General features: G+C 46.9%; 2 protein-coding genes across 4 annotated transcripts in view; one reads left to right on the forward strand and one right to left on the reverse strand.

The window, feature by feature from the left end:
- HEATR4 (HEAT repeat containing 4) overlaps positions 1 to 22393 on the reverse strand; it is a 58963-nt gene that overhangs the window by 9956 nt on the left and 26614 nt on the right. For all 3 annotated transcript variants that reach the window (XM_063715905.1, XM_024231979.3, XM_063715904.1), the window contains 10 exons: positions 22201 to 22362; positions 21031 to 21191; positions 19325 to 19429; positions 15751 to 15869; positions 13402 to 13582; positions 11920 to 11989; positions 11001 to 11190; positions 9435 to 9513; positions 8036 to 8195; positions 5885 to 5943 (listed from right to left, as the gene is read on the reverse strand). In XM_063715905.1, coding sequence (XP_063571975.1) covers positions 5885 to 5943; positions 8036 to 8195; positions 9435 to 9513; positions 11001 to 11190; positions 11920 to 11989; positions 13402 to 13582; positions 15751 to 15869; positions 19325 to 19429; positions 21031 to 21191; positions 22201 to 22362 — 1286 coding nt within the window. The remainder of the gene's footprint in view (positions 1 to 5884; positions 5944 to 8035; positions 8196 to 9434; positions 9514 to 11000; positions 11191 to 11919; positions 11990 to 13401; positions 13583 to 15750; positions 15870 to 19324; positions 19430 to 21030; positions 21192 to 22200; positions 22363 to 22393) is intronic.
- RIOX1 (ribosomal oxygenase 1) lies at positions 3762 to 6221 on the forward strand. The gene has a single exon (XM_009249269.4). It carries the CDS (start codon positions 3847 to 3849, stop codon positions 5764 to 5766), a length of 1920 nt encoding a protein of 639 aa, XP_009247544.4. The 5' UTR covers positions 3762 to 3846; the 3' UTR covers positions 5767 to 6221.

Below are 22393 nucleotides of genomic sequence, written 5' to 3' on the forward strand. Positions count from 1 at the left end.
TCTATTGATTCAAAACAAAAAAACAGACGAGAAAGGTAAGCAATACTTAAAAATCAAGAAAAATGAGATGAATTAGGGAAAGTAAAGCTTATTGTTTAAAAAATACTATATTTTGGCTGGGCGCAGTGGCTCACGCCTGTAATCCCAGCACTTTGGGAGGCTGAGGCGGGCAGATCACCTGAGGTCAGGAGTTTGAGACCAGCCTGGCCAACATAGGAAACCCTGTCTCTACTAAAAACACAAAAATTAGTCGGGCGTGGTAGGGGGTGCCTGTAATCCCAGCTACTCGGGAGGTTGAGGCAGGAGAATTGCTTGAATCTGGGAGGAAGAGGTTGCAGTGGGCCGAGATAGCACCACTGCACTCCAGTCTGGATGACAGAGCGAGACTCTATCTCAAAACAAACAAACAAACAAACAAACAAAAAAAGCCTATATTTTTAGCAGGGCATGGTGGCTCATGCTTGTAATCCCAGGGCAGTGTGCTAAATGCAAGATGGGATAGAAAAAGGCATAAGGAAGTCTTTTCCTTGAATTTTAGGAAGGAATATGATAAGAACATGAATTACCAGCACAATGTGTTAAACTCATGTGAAAGAGTCAAAATTCTCTTGAGATGAAGGAGATGGTAGTGCCTTTGGAGAGGAGATGGAATGTGAAATGGGCTTTAATTAGGGTTTTGACAAAAGATAATTAGGGGACAGTATGCAGAGGAAACAGCCTGAGAAAACATATAAAGGACGATATAGGTAAGCAACAGCAAACAGTCTAGCTTGTAGAAGTAGAGTTTACAGGGGTTGGGGATGATAGGCTGTAACATTATGTGACTTCAGTACCTAGCTGAGGAACTTGGATTTGCCAGTGGGGCACATGGGTAGATTTTGAGTAGGGTGATGATAGGTTTGGGGCCTCAACTTGAGAAAATTAATCTTGTAGCTATCTGTGGTATAAATTGGCATGGGGGCTGATAAGGTTTGTCTCTGTGTCCCCACCCAAATCTCATGTTGAATTGTAATGTCTAATGTTGGGGGAGGGATCTGGTGGGAGGTGATTAGATCATGGGGGCAGATTTCCCCCTTGCTGCTCTCATGATGGTGGTTGAGTTCTCACGAGATCTAGTTGCTTTTGTTTGAGACGGAGTCTCGCTCTGTCGCCCAGGCTGGAGTGCAGTGGCACGATCTTGACTCACTGTGAGCTCCACCTCCTGGGTTCATGCAATTCTCCTGCCTCAGCCTCCAGAGTAGCTGGGATGACAGGGGCGTGCCACCACGCCTTGCTAATTTTTTGTATTTTTAGTAGAGATGGGGTTTCACTGTGCTAGCCAGGATGGTCTTGATCTCCTGACCTCGTGATCCATCCACCTCGGCCTCCTGAAGTGCTGGGATTACAGGCGTGAGCTTGCTTCCCCTTCACCTTCCACCACAATTTTAAGTTTCTTTAGGCCTCCCCAACCATGCTTCCTCCACAGCCTGAGGAACTGTGAGCCAATTAAACCTCTTTTCTTTATAAATTACTCAGTCTCAGGTAGTTCTTTATAGCAATGTAAGAATGGCTAATACAGGAGCAATTAATGGTAAAGAGACGGCCGGGCGCCGTGGCTCATGCCTGTAATCCCAGCACTTTGGGAGGCCGAGATGGGTGGATCACCTGAGGTCGGGAGTTCAAGACCAGCCTGACCAACATGGTGAAACCCTATCTCTACCAAAAATACAAAAATTAGCTTTGGTGGTAGCAGGTGCCTGTAATCCCAGCTACCTGGGAGGCTGAGGCAGGAGAATCGCTTGAACCCGGGAGGTGGAGGTTGCAGTGAGCCAAGATTGGACCATTGCAACACAGAGGTTGGGGCAACACAGCAAGACCCTGTCTCAAAAAAATAAAATAAAAATAAAAAATAAAGGTAAAGAGACTAGTTGGGAGGCTATTTGTAATAAACCAGGATTTCTCTGCCTCAACACATTTTGCATCGGATAATTATTTGTTGTGGGAGGGTTGTCCTTAGTATTGTAGAATGTTTAGCAGTGTCTCTAGTGTCTATTTACTAGATGTTAGACAACCCCTCGCCCCCTATACGACATTGCCAAAGGTCCCTATGGAGACAATATCACCCCCAGTTGATAACTGTGTGTGTAATAGACCATGTGACAAATAAAAAAGGGTGGATGTTAGACATGGGTAAGGGCAAAATCTAAAAGCCTTGGCAAGTGTTTGGATAGGTGTGCAACTGAGAAAGAGGGAGTGTTGAAAGTTCAAACAGAGAAAGGTCCTAGAGGCCATGTACTGTAGTCTAATATGCTTATCATTGCTTGAAACATTGTAAACCCCTCTTGGAAGGCAGTTTGGTAAAACCTATTAATAATCACAAAAAGTATCTTACTTTTTGACCCAGCACTTTTATTTCTGGGAGTTTATCTTAAATGATTCAAATGAAGACAAGGAATCTTTATGTACAAAGCAATTAGTTGCATGACAGACAGTGACGATGTTCTCAAAAATTACACCCTCATGCCACCACATTGCCTGTTAAATTAGAGGCCCAGATTTAAGAACCCGAGTTTAAGAGCCAGAGAAGTTGTAGCTAAAGAAACAAAATCCCAGAGGGGCATGAAGGGCGGATATCAAGAATGCAAGTAGAGAAATTCATAACTTCTTTTTCAGAGAGAGGACAATGAATTTGAGAATTTGTATTGGAGAAAGGAGGGAGAGAAGTTAGGTGGAGGAACTCCTAGATAAGGCTTCAATCAGTGAATTCATCTGCAGAGCAGAAGTTTATGCGGAACTCAAACTGCCTGGGGGCATTCCTTGAAAACAAGAATTCTGCACTTTTTGGTGGGAAGCTGCCGGTGGAACATCCTGTTCAGAAATGAGGACATCCAAGGAACACTGCAATGTGCAGAGACCAGAAGGAAAAAACAGTCAAGTAGCCATTTCTCCTGGGGAGTCTAGTAACTTGATTTTGTGCTTCTTCTTGTTTTTTGAAACGGAGTCTCACTCTGTCGCCCAGGCTGGAGTGCAATGGCACGATCTCGGCTCACTGCAACCTCCACCTCCCGAGTTCAAGCAATTCTCCTGTCTCAGCCTCCCGAGTAGCTGGGACTACAGGTGCAAACCACCACACCTGGCTAATTTTTGTAATTTTTTTATTATTATTTATTTTTATTTTTTTGAGGTGGAGTCTCACTCTGTCGCCCAGGCTGGAGTGCAGTGGCGCCATCTTGGCTCACTGCAAGCTCTCCCTCCCGGGTTCACGCCATCCTCCTGCCTCAGCCTCCCGAGTAGCCGGGACTACAGGCGCCCACCACCACGTCCGGATAATTTTTTGTATTTTTCTTTTTTAGTAGAGACGGGGTTTCACCGTGTTAGCCAGGATGGTCCCGATCTCCTGACCTCGTGTTCCGCCCGCCTCGGCCTCCCAAAGTGCTGGGATTACAGGCGTTGAGCCACCGCGCCCGGCCAATTTTTGTAATTTTAGAAGAGACGGGTTTCACCATATTGGTCAGGCTGGTCTCGAACTCCTGACCTCAAGTGATCCACACACCTCGGCCTCCGAAAGTGCTAGGATTACAGTCGTGAACCACCGCGCTTGGCCGCAACTTGATTTTTAAATTGCTCTCTGAGTGTAGATTCCTTGTTTGTTTGGCAAGAGTTCTTGCCGCTGCCGCTACAGCTTGAAGCCAAACATTTAATGAAAGCGAGCGGGAGGGGCCGAATAGAAGAATGATGGGCGTGGCCAACCCCGAGGTGGCTGGAGGCCGCGCCCCCTTCCCAGAGTGCACCGCAGCCGCTGCATTCAGGAACCGCTTTAGCCTCGGCCCCGGCCGGGCGGGGAAGACAGTCTGGTGTGGTCTGGCCATGGATGGGCTCCAGGCCAGTGCAGGGCCGTTGAGGCGCGGGCGGCCGAGGCGCCGGCGCAAGCCCCAGCCACACAGCGGGTCGGTCCTGGCCTTGCCCTTGAGGCCCAGGAAGATACGAAAGCAGCTGAGAAGTGTTGTACCCCGCATGGCAGCGCTGAGGACGCAGACGCTGCCTAGCGAGGACTCGGAGGACTCGAGGGTGGAGTCGACGGCCGACGACCTGGGGGACGCGCTACCCGGTGGGGCGGCGGTGGCGGCCGTCCCGGACGCAGCCCGGCGAGAGCCATACGGCCACCTGGGGCCCGCAGAGCTGCTGGAGGCCTCGCCCGCCGCGCGGTCTCTGCAGACCCCGCCGGCGCGCCTGGTGCCCGCTTCCGCGCCGCCCGCGCGCCTGGTGGAGGTGCCCGCCGCGCCGGCCCGGGTAGTGGAGACCTCGGCCCTGCTGTGCACCGCGCAGCACTTGGCGGCCGCCCAGTCGTCCGGGGCCCCTGCGACGGCGTCGCAGGTGGATAACACGGGTGGGGAGCCGGCCTGGGACTCCCCGCTGCGGCGCGTCTTGGCCGAGCTGAACCGCATCCCCAGCAGCCGGCGGCGAGCGGCCTGCCTCTTTGAGTGGCTCATCGCGCCCATGCCGCCAGATCACTTCTACCGGCGCCTATGGGAGCGCGAGGCGGTGCTGGTGCGGCGGCAGGACCACACCTACTACCAGGGACTTTTCTCTACCGCCGACCTGGACTCGATGCTGCGCAACGAGGAGGTGCAGTTCGGCCAGCACTTGGACGCCGCTCGCTACATCAACGGGCGACGCGAGACCCTGAACCCACCCGGCCGCGCGCTGCCCGCCGCCGCGTGGTCCCTGTACCAGGCCGGCTGCTCCCTGCGCCTCCTCTGTCCGCAGGCTTTCTCTACCACTGTGTGGCAGTTTTTGGCTGTGCTTCAAGAGCAGTTTGGAAGCATGGCAGGCTCCAACGTTTACCTCACGCCCCCTAACTCGCAGGGCTTTGCCCCCCACTACGACGACATCGAGGCCTTCGTGCTGCAGCTGGAAGGTAGGAAACTCTGGCGTGTATACCGACCCCGAGTCCCAACCGAGGAACTGGCTCTGACATCCAGCCCCAACTTCAGTCAGGACGACCTTGGTGAGCCGGTGCTGCAGACCGTGCTGGAACCTGGAGATTTGCTGTATTTTCCTCGGGGATTCATTCACCAAGCTGAATGCCAGGATGGAGTCCACTCTCTGCACCTCACCTTGTCCACGTACCAGCGCAATACCTGGGGTGACTTCTTAGAGGCCATACTGCCTCTGGCAGTGCAGGCTGCAATGGAAGAAAATGTGGAGTTTCGGAGGGGTCTGCCCCGAGACTTCATGGATTACATGGGGGCCCAGCATTCAGATTCTAAGGATCCGCGAAGAACCGCTTTCATGGAGAAGGTGCGGGTCTTGGTTGCCCGCCTGGGACACTTTGCTCCTGTTGATGCTGTGGCCGACCAGCGAGCCAAAGACTTCATCCACGATTCTCTGCCCCCTGTTTTGACTGATAGGGAGAGGGCACTAAGTGTTTACGGGCTTCCAATTCGCTGGGAGGCTGGAGAACCTGTAAACGTGGGGGCCCAGTTGACAACAGAAACAGAAGTCCACATGCTTCAGGATGGGATAGCTCGGCTGGTGGGTGAGGGGGGCCATTTGTTTCTCTATTACACAGTGGAAAACTCCCGTGTGTATCATCTGGAAGAACCCAAGTGCTTGGAAATATACCCCCACCAAGCTGATGCCATGGAACTGTTGCTTCGTTCTTACCCAGAGTTTGTGAGAGTGGGGGATCTGCCCTGTGACAGTGTGGAGGACCAGCTTTCCTTGGCAACCATGTTGTATGATAAGGGGCTGCTGCTCACCAAGATGCCTCTAGCCCTAAATTAGTTTCTTGTTGATTGCTGGAAACAAGGCAGTAGTGATTCTCCTCTGCCACTGCTACCTTTTTTTTTTTTTCTTAAACTCATGTTCTTACCTTGATAACCATCAGTGTGCTCACATTTACCTTTATCACTGCTTCAGTGTCACAAACCTCGGAAGGTCTTCTAGGAAGAACCATCTCATCTAGGTACAAAAGGAAAAGGAGAAGTTGGAGGTGGAAAAAAAACCTTGATCCGTGATCATTTCAGAGCACCAATTTCATCACCTTCAGGCTTCAGTGTACTGGGTAGCACTGACCATGTCATTCTGCTTGAGACAGACATTAGATATTTTTTGGAATTTGGATCTTTCATCTGAGTTCTTTTTCATCAGTTTGGGGGGCGGGTCGGGGTCAGTATCCTGTTTGTTATTGTTAAATTTGTATGAACCTTAGAAAAGTTATTAAAGTGCCAAAGAATGTTTCCCTTTTCTAAGGCTAGATTATTATGTGGGATGGTTCGAAGAAATGCAGGAGCGGGAGGAAGATAGGGAAAATCTATAATGGCTGAAGTGAAAAGCAACTTGGGGTGGTTGTAGCATGTAAAAGGAGCATGTTAACCTCTTAAGGAGGAGAATCTCAGGCTGGGTGCGGTGCTCAGGCCTGTAATCCCAGCACTTTGGGAGGCCGAGGCGGGTGGATCACCTGAGGTCAGCAGTTTGAGACCAGCCTGGCCAACATGGCAAAACCCCGTCTCTAGTAAGAATACAAAAATTAGCCAGGCATAGTGGCGCGTGCCTGTAATTCCAGCTATTAGGGGGGCTGAGGCAGGAGGATCACTTGAACCTGGGAGGCAGAGGTTGCAATGAGCTGAGATCATGCCACTGCACTCCAGCCTGGGCAACAGAGCGAAACTCCATCTCAAAAAAAAAAAAAAAAAAAAAGAGTCTTATCTGATTGGGACCAGTTCACTAACTTTGGGGATAATTTATGCTATTTAATTATGCAACCCAATTCTAGTAGAAAAATTATTTTCTACCAGCTAGTTCAGTTTTAACAGCATGGTATGTTTTTGCTCACTGTTTGCTTACATCCATGGCTGGCACTGCTGTCATAAGGGCAGCATGTCACCTAGTTGTGCTTTCATAGACCTTAGGCAACCAACTTTTAGCAGGCTGCCCGTAAAGGAAGGCTGGTGTTCAAGTTACTTTCCACTCTCATTTTTATTCTGGCAGTTGGAAGAAACTTCCCCAAATCTGACAAGTGAATATTCTCATGGTTGGTGGAAAAGTGCCTGATGTACCAGAAAGAGCACTGGACTTGGAACCAGAAGACCTGGGTTTGGGGTGGTAGCTGGTAGGCAACTGGCTGAGTGACCTGAGGCTGCTGCTACGCTCGGGCACACAGATTTTGTAAGTATATTTTGGTACAGCTTGATTTCTGCACCCTCATCATTTAGGTTGTGTCTGGGACTCTTAAGTGTCTATCACCATAATGGATAGTTTTCTGTTATTTAAGGTTGAGAACTTTATAAGTTCTTTTTTAAAAAGTTACAAAAGCATAGACATACACTAAGTAAAAATGATAGTTCTCCCTCCAACCCCACTTTCCAGAGACAAGCACTATTTTTTGTTGGTTTGTTTGTTTGAGACAGGGTCCCACTCTGTTGCCCAGGCTGGGGTACAGTGGTAAGATCTTGGGTTACTGCAGCCTCAACCTCCTGGGCTCAAGCAATCCTCCCGCCTCAGCCTCCTTAGTAGATAGGACTACCAGTGTGTGCCACCACACCCAGATAATTTTTAAATTTTTTTTTTTTTTTTTTTTTGGTAGAGATGAAGGGGTCTTGCTATGTTGCCTAGACTGGTTTTGAACTCCTGGCCTGGGTGATCCTCCCACCATGACCTCCCAGAGCACTGGGATTTCAGGTGTGCGCCACCACGCCCAACCACCAGCCACTACCACTGTTAAGGCTAAGCTCATAAGGCTTTTTTGGGTGCTTAATCAAACATACATGGTAGTATTGTTTTATAAAACCTTGTGTTTTTCTGATACGTCCTTTTTTGACCTAACTTTTAAGTCAGTTCAAATAGAGATAACTTTTTAAGGGAGAAAATAAATGAATAAAAACCTGAGAAACAAAGTAACAAAGACTGAGTGGATGGTAGCCAAGAGGGAAGGGAGTACCCTTTCCTGACTCTTTCATCCTCCAAGGCTTGCTACTAAGTCCCAAAACATCCAGATCCTGGAAGAGGCTTATTGAAGGAATCAAGGCATAGAACTCACCCCTAGGAAACCTACCCTGAAAAGTTTCTTGGAGTAAAGTCTGGAGTGTTAGTGGTTCTTGTTCTCTTTTGGGTTTCAAGTAAACACGTTTTGCTTCCTCCCTCACTTTTCCCATGACCATCTCCAGCTTGAGTATTTTATGTGTCAGCAAGTCCTTTTGGCTTAGTGTTTTAATCTAAATTAGAACAAATAATGTTTGAAAAACAAAACAAAACACCTGTATTAGGCAGCAAATTATCAAAAAACATTAATAAAGTGATTGTGGGAGGCTGAGGAGGGAGGATCACTTGAGCCCAACAGTTCAAGGCTACAGTGAGCTGTGATCATGCCACTGCACTCCAGCCTGGGCAACAAAGTGAGACCCTGTCTCTAGAAAATAAAGAAGTAACTAATTGCATATGCTTATCAGTAGTAGGTGGTACATAAGTGCCTGAGAACATTGTTCTCTTATGATATTGGTTGGAGATTTTTTATACCTGTTCGTGAAAATTTTACTTCAGCTTTTTGGGCATGATGAAAGGAACCTGCTAAGAAATGCTTGCTTGGTGTGAAGTTGGTTTCTTGAATTCCCTTTTTACAGTCCCTTCTCCTCTATTCCTTCATCTTATCTAACAGCTTTGAAAAATTAGAACAATCCAGGCCAGGGATGATGGCTCATGCCTGTAATCCCAGCATTTTGGGAGGCTGAGGCGGGTGGATCACTTGAGGCCAGGAGTTCAAGACCAGCCTGGCCAACATAGCAAAACCTTGTCTCCACTAAAAATACAAAAAAATTAGTTGGGTGTGGTGGCACATGCCTATAATCCCAGCTACTTTGGTGGCTGAGGCACGAGAATCACTTGAACCCAGGAGGTGGAGGCTGCAGTGAGCCAAGATCATACCACTGTACTCCAGCCTGGGTGACAGAGCGAGACTGTCCTCCCCCCTCAAAAAAAAAGCAAAAATTATGTTAATCCTTTCAGCTAGAGATTTTCTTTGGTGAGAGAATCCAGATTAGGAATTCAGAAAAATTAAGAAGAAAATCTAGGGGGCCAGCTCTAGTCCCTTATTCCTTCTCTATGCCTATTTGAAAAAAAGGAAAAATAAACAACTTGGGTTTGGGGATGATGGGGAGAAAATAGGAAGGGAGGGAAATAGTATTTCTGAAACAATAACAATAAACCCTGATTTTTGAGGGCTACTTGATAGGAGTAATAGGATTTTTGTTTTGTTTTTGTCTTTACTAGTAGGACCTTGTAACCCAATCTTGCACAGATGCTTTGCATCTTCAAATGATGTGGCATCTGTGTCTGGGGTTTTAGAAAGTACTTCTATGGTGGGAAAAAGGGTATGTACATGTTTGAGGAGGACAGGGTCTGAGAAACTCTTGAGAGCCCTGAATTTTCTCTTGAAAACAGAGCTTGCACTTATTTACCCTATTCTTGATCTCCTGAAGCATTTCTTGGTTTCCTTCATTTCCTAAGTTGAGTATCTTCATTGTCTGGTACATTTCCCTGAAAGATAAGTAGGGCTTCTTAGATTATTCTACCCTGCCCTTTAAAAAAGTATGGGGGTAGAAAATACAGGGCTTGGAATCAGGTAAGAATCCCAAGTTCCAATCCTAACTGTGTAGTTTTGCTGAGCCTTATATGCAAAAATGGTATAACGCTTAGCTTACAGGAATACTGTGCAGTTTTTGAGACAATATATTTGTGGGTTTTTTTGTTTGCTTTTTGTTTTTGCGAGATGGAGTCTTGCTCTGTTTCCCAGAGCTGGAGTACAATGGCATGATCTCATCTAGGCTCACTGCAACCTCCACCTCCCAGGTTCAAGCAATTCTCCTGCCTCAGCCTCCCGAGTTGCTGGGACTACAGGTGCGTGCCACCACGCCCAGCTAATTTTTGTATTTTTAGTAGAGATGGGGTTTCACCATGTTGGCCAGGCTGGTCTAGAACTCCTGACCTCAGGTGATCCATCTGCCTCAGCCTCCTAAAGTGTTGGGGCTACAGGTGTGAGCCACTGCACCCGGCCACGCCTGTCTAATTTTTGTATTTTTAGTAGAGACAGGTTTCACCATGTTGGCCAGGCTGGTCTAGAACTGCTGACCTCAGGTGATCCATCTGCCTCAGTCTCCCAAAGTGTTGGGATTACAGATGTGAGCCTCCACATCTGGCCAAGACAATATATTTGAAGGTGCCAATAGGTACCATTTACTGAACACCTTTATGACAGGCGTTAAATATGCCATCTCATTAATTATCACCACAACCCTATAATGTAGACTATCACCTGCATTTGATACATGAAAAAAATGGGCTCACAGAGTTTAAATACCTTACACAGGCTCACATAGCTATTGCATGCCAGAGCTGGAATTCAAACCCTGGTCTTTTTGACTCTAAAACTTGTTGTCCCAATAGGCACTTGATAAATGTTAGTTGAATATATGAATAACTTAAAACCATCCTTTTTTTTTTTTTTTTTTTTTTTGAGACGGAGTTTTGCTCTTGTTGCCCAGGGTGGAGTGCAATGGCACCATCTCCGCTCACCGCAAACTCCACCTCCCAGGTTCAAGTGATTCTCCTGCCTCAGCCTCCCTAGGAGCTGGGATTACAGGCATGTGCCACCATGCCCAGCTAATTTTGTATTTTTAGTAGAGATAGAGTTTCTCCATGTTGGTCAGGCTGGTCTCGAACTCCTGACCTCAGGTGATCCACCTGCCTCAGCCTCCCAAAGTGTTGGGATTATAGGCGTGAGCCACCGCGCCTGGCCAAAACCTATCCTGGTGGGGAGAAAAGATGCATGAACTACATAAGCTTGACTTTCAATCTAATTTAGGCCAGTTTTTCGGTTACCTACTTGGGTGAGTGGTGAATGTGCAGGTGAATCAGTGCTTTTACTGCCATTAGGCAGCCTGGAAAGGCAGGGACATATTCAATGAGCAAAGATGTGAGAATTGGCAGTATAAGGTCATGGTGGGAGCCAGAGGTTTAGTGCTTACTTTAGAACACCATCGTGGTTCTCCAGGAGCAGCACGTCTAGGAAGGTGTCCCTGACCCGGTCCCCTTGAAGTTTCAGGGCTAGGATGCTACGGCAAGCTTCCAGCCGTACACCTGGTGACTCTTCATAGTGGATAGCCCAGAGCAGAAGATCTGTCAGCTCGGGACTTACTTGCCCAATCTGTCCCAAAGCTGCAGAGATTAGAGGGCAGCATGTCACTGAAGACTGAGCTTACTATATTCTAGCATCCAGAAATAAATTGAGTTTTGTAAACAATACCTTCCCTTTTGGATGGTAATCACCATTAGAATTTTAGGGATAGGTCAGAGTGGGACATTACCTCCAAAGGATTCCTAGAAGAGGGATGTTCCATCCCATCCTTGCCTGTTAGGATATTTGCGTATTTTGGGATGAAATATAGAACAAATAACATGGAAGACCTGCCTAGTCCCAGCAGGGTGATGGGGAAAGGAGGCACAATTATTTATCTATGTCAAAAAGAGAAGCAATGCCAAAGATTCTAAAAAGAAACTAGGCAGATTAAGGGGCAGGGTTTTAGGTCTGTAGCAGTCTTGAAACTGATCTGACTTTTGCAGAGCATAATAGTTGAGATCTCCAAGGAAAGCAAGATGCATCCAGCACTGGATACCTACTTGGAACTTATCCTTAATTCTGTTGGCAGGGACTGTCTTGTCAGCCCTTTCTTTAACTTAAGTTTGACATATACCTAGACTCAGGATCTTTCACTAAAAATTGAAGAAGAAAATTATTTTTCTCTTCTCAGACAAGGAACTTCTGAAAAGCTAAGATCATTACCTCTCCTGCACTTCACCCCATTAGAGAGTTTCTGGGGATCATTTCTACTCGCATAGGGAAAGGTATTTAAGGTTGAAGAGTTTGGGGCACTACTTCTATAATACCTCGAATAGCAAAGGCCTTGATTTTCCAGTAAGGATCTCTCTGCATCAGGTTCAGGAGGCATTCAAGCACCTGGGATGGAAAAGGCAGTGTTGAGTGGGGAGGACCAGAGCAAGAATGAACCAGAAACAGCTGGGTGCGGTGGTGCACACCTGTAATCCCAGCATTTTGGGATGCCAAGGTGGGCGGATCACTTGAGGTCAGGAGTTTGAGACCAGCCTGGCCAACATGGTGAAACCCTGTCTCTACTAAAAATACAAAAATTAGCCGGGCATGGTGTCACATGCCTGTAATCCCAGCTACTCGGAGGCTGAGGTAGGAGAATTGCTTGAACCTGGGAGGCGGAGGTTGTAGTGAGCTGAGATTGTGCCACTGTACTCCAGCCTGGGTGACAGAGTGAAACTCCATCTCAAAAAAGCAAAAAAACAAAACAAAGCAAAAGAATGAATCAGAAACAGGGAAACCACTTATCTCTAAAAGGAGCTATAATTGAAAAATGACCTATCAATTCTGGTGACAAATGAGCTGGAGCCTGAAGTACCAACCTGTATGCATAGTGAGTATATTAGCTGAATTATCTGCTATTGATTTTCTCAGTCTACAGATCTGTGGCCATATGGCTTCTCTTGAACACTTCAAACAGATTTTTCCCTAATAACGGAATTATAACTCCATTTATGGGAGTTGATCCTAAAGCCAATCAGCACCCAGGTAATGAGAAGCTAGTTAACTGAGGTGAGAACAGGATACAGGGGTGTGCTCTAGAATTGAAGTCTGGGCTGGCTGGGAGCTAAACCAAGCTTGTCCAACATGTGGCCTAGGACAACTTTGAATGCGGCCCAACACAAATTTGTAAACTTTCTTAAAATATGAGACTTATGCCAGGCACAGTGGCTCACGCCTGTAATCCCAGCACTTTGGGAGGCCGAGGAGGGCGGATCACGAGGTCAGGACATTGAGACCATCCTGGCTAACACAGTGAAACCCTAACTCTACTAAAAACACAAAAAAATTAGCCAGGCGTGGTGGCAGGTGCCTGTAGTCCCAACTACTCAGGAGACTGAGGCAGGAGAATGGCGTGAACCCGGGGTGGAGCTTGCAGTGAGCTGAGATGGCGCCACTGCACTCCAGCTTGGGTAACAGAGCCAGACTCCGTCTCAAAAAACAAAAACAAAAAACAAACAAAAAAAACATGAGAATTATGCATGGACTTTTTTTTTTTTTTTTTTTTAGCTCATCAACTATCGTTAGTGTTAGTGTACTTTATATGTGGCCCAAGACAGTTCTTCCATTGTGGCCCAGGGAAGCCAAAAGATTAGATGCCCCTGAAACAGTCCCATTTGAAGTGGCTTATACACCCCTTTCCCAGTTCCGATCTCTCATTCTGTGTCCCCGCAGAAGTTAAGCATACTGTGCACAACCAGGGAAGGCAATGCCCTCTTCAGGTCAATCAGGTGAGATGAGAATATGTTTCCCTGACTCACCATCTTGTCACGGATCTGCAGGGCACCAGCTGCCAAACAGGCTGCCCGCCGAACTGCTGTGAAGTCATCAGAGAAGCAGTGCAGGAAGCTTGGGAGAAGCTTGGCGGTCATAAGCTTGAGCTCACCTATCAGGGAGAGAGCTTCCACACGCTCCTGGGAATTTCCTTGACCCAGCTTGACCCTGTAAGGCACAAGTTGCTTTTCTTTCACTTCCTTAAACTTTCAGTACCTAACCCTCAACCCCCACTAATGCCCTCATGATAAAATCCGGGTTCTGTAGGCTGTCAATCCCATTCAGCCTTATGCTCATGAGGTAAGTTTTACTGGGTACAGAGCTCGATTGTCTTCTTTACTTGAATCCCTAATACATAGCTGTTTAGTAATTAGGTAATGCAGGGCTTTCAGTTACATTGAATGACTGAATAAAGGAAAATGTCAACTTGCACCTCTTTTCACAGTCAAGTTCTCTTCTCCACGCCCTCACGTGTGCCATAATTATGTCTGCATTTGGCTTCCAGCCTGGAATGCCTATGCAGTCTTTTTGTTTGTTTAAATTATTTTTATTTATTTTATTATTTTTTTGAGACAGAGTCTCGCTCTGTTGCTCAGGCTGGAATGCAGTAGTGCGATCTTGGCTCACTGCAAGCGCCACCTCCTGGGTTCACGCCATTCTCCTGCCTCAGCCTCCTGAGTAGTTGGGACTATAGGCACCTGCCACCGTGCCCGGCTAATTTTGTTTTTCTTGTATTTTTAGTAGAGATGGGGTTTTGCCATGTTAGCCAGGATGGTCTTGATCTTCTGACCTCGTGATCCGCCTGCCTCGGCCTCCCAAAGTGCTGGGATTACAGGCATGAGCCACTGCGCCCGGCCTTAAATTATTTTTAGAGATGGGGTCTTGCTATGTTGCCCAGGCTGGTCTTGAACTCCTGACCTCAAGTGATTCTCCTGCCTCAGCCTGAGTAGCTGGAATTATAGGCACTTACCCACTCTGCCAGGCTCCTATGCAGTCTCTCTCTTTTTTTTTTTTTTTTTTTTTTTTGGGATAGGGTCTTTCTCTGTTGCCCAGGCTGGAATGCAGTGGCATGATGATGGCTCATGACAGCCTTGGACTTCCTGGATCCAGGCAGTCCTCTTGCCTCAGCCTCCCAAGTAGCTGGGACTACAGGCATACACCACCACACTGGCTAATTTTTTATTTATTTTATTTTATTGTTATTATTTTTGAGACGGAGTCTCACTCTGTCGCCCAGGCTGGAGTGCAGTGGTGTGATCTCCGCTCACTGCAAGCTCCACCTCCCAGGTTCATGCCATTCTCCTGCCTCAGCCTCCTGAATAGCTGGGACTACAGGTGTCCACCACCACGCCCTTTTGTATTTTTAGTAGAGACAGGGTTTCACCGTGTTAGTCACGATGGTCTCAATCTCCTAACCTTGTGATCCACCTGCCTCGGCCTCCCAAAAGTGCTAGGATTACAGGAGTGAGCCACTGCGTCTGGCCAATTTTTTATTTTTTTTATTTTTTTTATTTTTAGTAGAGGCAAGGTCTTGCTGTGTTGCCCAGGCTGGTCTCGAACTCCTGGGCTCAATTGATCCTCCTGCTTCGGAGTCTCAAAGTATTGGGATTACAGGCATGTGCCACTGGGCTGGGCCTCCTGTGCAGTCTTATCCACCCTCTGTGAAACTTGGCCTTACTCCTCTAGCCACGCTGAGTATTCCATTTTTCTGCTCCAGCAGTTATGGTATACGCCATTTGTTCTAGTTTTTAATGATTTGGTATTTTTAATTAGGTGTTTGTATATTTTGCATGTGGTCATCAGAATTGCATCATACTTTTGAACACCCTCCAACACCCAAACCATTGCCTCACACCTACTAGGCACTCAATGCTTCTTTCCCTAGCCATGTTGTTAGTTTGTAGGGACAGTTAATTTTTTACAGTGGGACCTGGTCCAGGGTCCGTACAGAGGAGCTCAACAAATGCTGGGTGGCTGGATCCCAGGCCTCCTAAGCACTTTTTTTTTTGAGACGGAGTCTTGCTCTGTCGCCAGGCTGGAGTGCAGTGGCGTGATCTCTGCTCACTGCAACCTCCGCCTCCCGGGTTCAAGCGATTTTCCTGCCTCAGCCTCCCGAGTAGCTGGGATGACAGGCATGTGCCACCAAGCCCGGCTAATTTTTTGTATTTTTAGTAAAGACAGGGTTTTACTGTGTTAGCCAGGATGGTCTCGATCTCCTGACTTTGTGATCCGCCCGCCTCGTCTTCCCAAAGTGTTGGGAGCCACCATGTCTGGCCTGCCTCCTAAACACTTCTGAGAATTTAGAAGAGCGTCTCCTCATGTTGACTGGGTCTTACCTGATTATGTCGTGCACCTCTTTCCCAAGGCTCATTTGCCCCAGCGCCTGCGCAGCTGCTCGCCTCACTTCCTTATTCCAGTCATTCCACATCAGCTGGATCAACTTATGTTTCATATCCTATAAATAGGTATGATCATTAGGTATCATCACTTACTGAATGTTAATTTTGTGCTTGGCGTTGTGCTGTTTTTTCTTCTTTTTTTACTTATCACTGTACTAATAAGGATTGTCCTGAGTGTTTTTTCCCATCCCTTACTCTCCCAAAGAATCCAGTGGGGCAGATATTACTACCATTTACAGATGATAGAATGGAGGCTTTGATCCACTTGTCCAAGGTTAACCTGGTGAGTGCTGGAACCAGGACTCAAACCCAACTCTCCCAACCTCATCCTTTAAACTACGTAGTATCAGTGCCAACATAACCTGTACCTGGGAGACTTAAAATTTGAAGGTGATACTTGATGAGGTGACCAGCTCATTGCAGTTTGCCTGGGACTCTCCTGGTTTTGGTACTGAAAGTCCCATGGCCTGGACAAACCAGAACAGTTGGTCACTCTATAAGTGCACTTTTCTCAGAGAGGAATGGGCAAAGATTACTACACGATGATTGTGTAAATGTGCCCACGCTGTTCTTCCTGCTAGAAATATCTCCCTTCTCTACTCCTACCTGGTACTTGATGTCTTTGTAGTCTTCCTTTAGGATTTAGCTCAAAAGCATCTCCTTCCTATCACACTGATCTTTTATTAAAAATTTAAAAAAATAAAAACATCTCCTTAGTGAAGTCTTCTTTGCCCCTTGTAAGCACAGGAAATCCCCACAACACCTTATAGCTGCTTCTGTTCTAGCTATTTATAACATTTACCAAGGGAAGACTTATCCCTGCACCCCCAGCAGTAGCATAGTGCCTAGCGTGTCAGATGTGGTCAGAAACTGCATACTTACTGAATGAAAAGACTCATAGACATACTGCCTTTCTTAGCTCCAGCAGTCTGCCATGAAGTCCTCATCATCTTTACCTCAGCCCCTGCTAGCTCTGCATGTCTTTTTACTTTCAGTTGACAATTCTAAGTGACAAGTGCCAAGGAGGTGAAGGTACAAATGAATTAGAAGTTGTTAAAATGATATTGTTAAGATGCAGATTCTGATTGAGCTGGCCTAAGATGAGATTTTTGCATTTCTTTTTTTTTTTTTTTTTTGAGACAGAGTTTCACTCTTGTTGCCCAGGCTGGAGTGCAATGGCACGATCTCGGCTCACTGCAACCTCCACCTCCCGGGTTCAAGTGATTCTCCTGCCTGAGCCTCCTGAGTAGCTGGGATTACGGGCATGTGCCACCAAGCCTGGCTAATTTTTTTTTTTTTTTTTTTGAGACAGAGTCTCGCTCTGTTGCCCAGGCTGGGGCGCCGTGGCGCGATCTCAGCTCACTGCCACCTCCACCTCCCGGGATCACGCCATTCTCCTGCCTCAGCCTCCCGAGTAGCTGGGACTACAGATGCCTGCCACCACACCTGGCTAATTTTTTGTATTTTTAGTAGAGATAGGGTTTCACCGTGTTAGCCAGGATGGTCTCGATCTCCTGACCTCGTGATCCGCCCTCCTTGGCCTCCCAAAGTTCTGGGATTACAGGTGTGAGCCACTGTGCCCGGCCAATTTTTGCATTTCTAATAAGCTCCTAGGTAACGCCTGTGCTGCTGGTCCAGGACTTTAGCAGCAGGGTGCTATAGCACTTGAGACAGAACTAACCCAAGTCCAAAACCTTTTCAGGTGATTACTGTACTGAGTGGCCAGATTTTGTGCTTCCCATATCAAAATGTCAGGGTTACAAGAGTGGAGGATGTTCACTTATCATGGGAATGGCAATGTTCTGGGCTATTTTGGAGATACCCAAAGTTATAAGGAAAAGATAAAGTAGCACATAGGAAGAAGGGAAAGCTCCCATTTGGACAGCTGAAGATGATTGGGAAATAATGGCAAAAATGAAGTGTTGCCTGGAATTCCCTCTTTAGTTCTAGCTGAGCCCCACCATCTTCACCGACAGTTGGTTTTTTTTTTTTTAGATGGAGTCTCGCTCTGTCGCCCAGGCTGGAGTGCAGTGGCACGATCTTGGCTCACTGAAACCTCCGCCTCCCAGGTTCAAGCGATTCTCCTGCCTCAGCCTCCCAAGTAGCTGGGATGACAGGTGTGTGCCACCATGCCCAGCTAATTAAAGACAGGGTTTCACCATGATGACCAGGCTGGTTTCAAACTCCTGGTCTCAAGTGATCCACCCACCTCAGCCTCCCAAGGTGCTGGGATTACAGGCATGAGCCACCGTACTGGACCCCTTCACAGAACTTTAACCAATAAATTTAACCCACACTAATCTCTCTCTCTCTGAAAAGTTTTAAAAGGGTACCTTATATTTATTGCTTGTTCTTGAATCATTTGTGTATATTAGTCTTGTTGTTCCTACCATAGTGTTAATTTTGTGAAAGCTGGGACGATGGTTTTTTTTGTTTGTTTTTTGTTTTTTTTTTTTTTTGAGACAGAGTCTCGCACTGTTGCCCAGGCTGGAGTGCAGTGGTGCGATCTTGGCTCACTGCAACATCTCCCTCCCAGGTTCAAGCAATTCTTGTGCCTCAGCCTCCCAAGTAGCTAGGATTACAGGTGCCAGCCACCACACCCAGCTAATTTTTGTATTTTAGTACAGATGGGGTTTCACTATGTTGGCCAGGCTGGTCTCAAACTCCTGAGCTCTGGTCCACCTGCCTCGGCCTCCCAAAGTGCTGGCATTACAGGTGTGAGCCACCTTGCCCGGCCGGGACTGTGTTTTATATGTGTATGCCGAACACTCAGAGAAGCAGCACAGATGCTCATTTAGATGGGTTTTTTGGTAGTTTAAGTCAGTGCTTCTCGAATGATCTTTGATGAAGAACCAATTTTGGGGGGGGGAAATACGCCATTGACTGATAAAGTCTGCTGATATTGAGGCAATATCAAACTACTATAAACGTTTCTTTTTTTTTTTTTTTTTTTGAGATGGAGTCTCCCTCTGTCACCCAGGCTAGAGTGCAGTGGTGAGATCTTGGTTCACTGCAACCTCTGCCTCCTGGGTTCAAGCGATTCTCCTGCCTCAGCCTCCTGAGTAGCTGGGATTATAGGCACGTGCCACCACACCCTGCTAATTTTTGTATTTTTAGTAGAGATGGAGTTTCACCATGTTGGTCAGGCTGCTCTCCAACTCCTGACCTCGTGATCCGCCTGCCTTGGCCTCCCCAAGTGCTGGGATTACAGATGTGAGCCACCACACCCGGCCTACTATAAACGTTTCTAAACTCCTGTCAGTTTTTGTGCTATTTCATTGTGGATCAGTTACCAACAGTTTATGGACCACCAGTGCACTGAGAAGCATTGGCTTCCAGACAGACATATTAGCATTTGAAGATAATTCTGGGCTAGAAGTAAGAAGTAGTGATATGGGAACAGAGATCTGTTTGGTAAGAATGGAATAATACATAGCAGCAAAAAGTAGAAGGCCTCTGTAGCTCAGCCTCTCTTAGGCTTTCTGTCCTGGAGGCAAAGAAGGAGGTTTACCAAGCAGACATTTCCACTGATCCGGGAGAAAGCCTGGCAGGCCACAATCCGGTTCTTCCATTGACAGCTGTTCAGCTCCACAGCAAGCATGGTGTGTATCAGGGTCTGAGGAAATGGAAGACTTGTATGGATATTCACCATCACTTATAGAGATACTAGAACCTTGAAGTTACATTCTGACATGGCATCCTGCATAATTAATGTCACCAGTGGGCTTACAAGAGATGGGGCATGTTTCCATTACAGCCAACTGACTCTGGGATCATAAATTGGGGAACAAAATACAAATTTAATAACTTAAACATAAAACTGGGACCTTCCTTTCCTGACTTTAACAGTTTTTTTTGTTTTTTTTGTTTTGTTTTGTTTTGTTTTGTTTTTTTCTGAGAAGAAGTCTTGCTCTTGTCCCCCAGGCTAGAGTGCAGTGGCGCGATCTCGGCTTACTGCAACCTCCGCCTCTCGGGCTCAAGTGATTCTGCTGCCTCAGCCTCCCAAGTAGCTGGGATTACAGGCACCTGCCACCACGCCTGGTTAATTTTTGTATTTTTAGTAGAGGCGGGATTTTACCATGTTGGTGCCAGGCTGGTCTTGAACTCCTGACCTCAGGTGATCTGCCTGCCTTGGCCTCCGAAAGTGCTGGGATTACAGGCGTGAGCCACCGCGCCTGGCCTCTTGACTTTAACTGTTTTTACCCCTAAAATGATTTTTATATGCCTCAAGCTTATGACTTTCACATTTCTATTGAAAGTAACTAAACACAAATGTAGGTCTCTGCAGTTTTCAATGGTAAACTTCTAGCAGAAGCAAATTCTACATGTCACAACTCTTCTTGCATATGCAAATAGAGACCATTTGCAACCTAATTCTCACTTTTCTCTCAGCTAACTGTTGTGACTTCCCCTTGTATACACCTCTACATCCAGGTTTACTCATGCTTATTCTACCTTTACTTATGCTTGAGATCGTCAACCCAACCAGCTGCATTTTATCTAGTTAATTAATTATGTAATTAATTTTTTGAGACAGGGTCTTGCTCTGTCGCTCAGGCTGGAGTACAGTGATGTGATCTCAGCTCACTGCAGCCCCAACCTGCCAGGCTCAAGTGATCCTCTCACCTCAGCCTCCTGAGTAGCTAGGATTACAGGCACATACCACCATGCCTGACTAATTTTATTTCTTTTTTTGTAGAGACAGGGTCTCACTATATTGCCCAGGCTGGTCTTGAAATCCTGGACTCAAGGGACACTCCCACCTCAGCCTCCCAAAGTGCTGGGATTACAGGCGTGAGCAACCATGCCCAGCCCAGCTGCATTTTATTTTATTTTATTTGTTTGAGACAGAGTCTTGCTCTATCACCTAGGCTGGAGTGTAGTGGCGTGATCTCAGCTCACTGCAATCTCCACTTCCCAGGCTGAAGCAATTTTCATGCCTCAGCCTCCCAAGACCTGGGACTACAGGTGTGCACCATTGCACCTGTCTAATTTTATTTTTAGTAGAGATGAGGTTTCATCCATGTTGGCCAGGCTGGTCTCGAACTCCTGACCTCAAGTGATCCACCTGCCTCGGCCTCCCAAAGTGTTGGGATTACAGGCGTGAGCCACTGCCCCAGCCCCAGCTGCATTTTAGATTGCTTACATTCACTGACTTCAAAGACCTAATTGCTCCCCAAAACTGTTTCTTTCTCTGACCCGGTAATGGATACATACTGTCTTCTCACTCAGATGGCTCAGGAGGATATAAGACTGTTCCTCAGTGTCCTCATTCTTCTTTGTAAACAGCTGGTGGAGGATCCTCTTAATCACAGGGTAAGTGGCAGTACCTTCCAGAGCCAAGCACTGAGCTGCAGCCCAGCTATCCACACTGTTACCTGCCACAGTTGGGTGAAAAAGAGTTCAGAATGGTGATGTGTTTTCCCCCTAGAGAACAGCCTTTGGATTGATAACCAAGGCTGCTACCCACCTGATATCTCACTTCCTTGTGCCCCACTCAGTCTAGAAATACAATTTCTTATTTAAACCATATTTAGAAGAATCATATTGGCTGGGCACGGTGGCTAACACCTGTAATCCCCACATTTTGGGAGGCCAAGGTGGGCGGATCACCTAAGGTCAGGAGTTCGAGACCAGCCTGGCCAACATGGTAAAACTCCATCTCTACTAAAAATACAAAAATCAGCCGGGCGTGGTGGCATGCGCCTGTTATCCCAGCTACTTGGGAGGCTGAGGCAGGAGAATTGCTTGAACCCAGGAGGCAGAGGTTGCAGTGAGCTGAGATCCTACCATTGTACTCCAGCCTGGGCAACGAGAGTGAAACTCTGTCTCAAAAAAAAAAAAAAAAAAAAAATTTAGTCCAGCTACTACTTGGTGGCAGTGTACCTGTTTTGTTAAAGTACCTAGAAAGAGCAAATTTTCTTTTTTTCCTTTTTTTTAGAGACAGGGTCTTGCTCTGTCACCCAGGTTGGAGTACAGTGGCACCGTCGTGGCTTACTGCAGCTTCAACCCCCTGGGCTCAAGCTGACTCTGATAAGCATGTATATATAGGTCTGCCTCAGCCTCCTAGGTAGCTGGGTCTACAGGAGCACACCACCACACCTGGCTAATTTTAAAATTTTTTATAGAAATGGGGTCTTGTTATGTTGCCCAGACTGGTTTAGAACTCCTATGCTCAGGCGATCCTGTCGCCTTGGCCTCCCAAAGTGCTGGATTACAGGTGTGAGCGACAGTGTCTGGCCCTAATTTTCAAATGGTCTAACATAAATCTAAACCCAATACAGCAGACATTGCAGAGCATGACAGTGGAGAGGAAAGGACTGGGAAAGCTGATAGTGAGATGTCTATCCCATATTTCCAGGTCAGAAGTAACAGGGAGTTACTCACCCTTCAGAAGGGCAGTCTGCATGATGTTCCAGGCAAGGGGATTATGTGACTGTATGGCATATTGGCATATTGCTGCTGCCATCCGCACATGGGCATTCTTGTCACAAAGAGCAGCCTCTAGGGCAGGCAGTAGAACCTCCGGCAAGTCCTGGATGGTCTTGTCTGTGATCAAAAGAGCCAGGTAAGAGAGTAC

The sequence above is a fragment of the Pongo abelii genome, chromosome 15 (genome assembly GCF_028885655.2).
Source record: "Pongo abelii isolate AG06213 chromosome 15, NHGRI_mPonAbe1-v2.0_pri, whole genome shotgun sequence".
In the NCBI taxonomy this organism is placed as follows: domain Eukaryota; kingdom Metazoa; phylum Chordata; class Mammalia; order Primates; family Hominidae; genus Pongo; species Pongo abelii.

Excerpts from the sequence above, each read along its gene's own strand:
- RIOX1 (XM_009249269.4), top strand. The coding sequence starts at position 3,847 with ATGGATGGGCTCCAGGCCAGTGCAGGGCCGTTGAGGCGCGGGCGGCCG.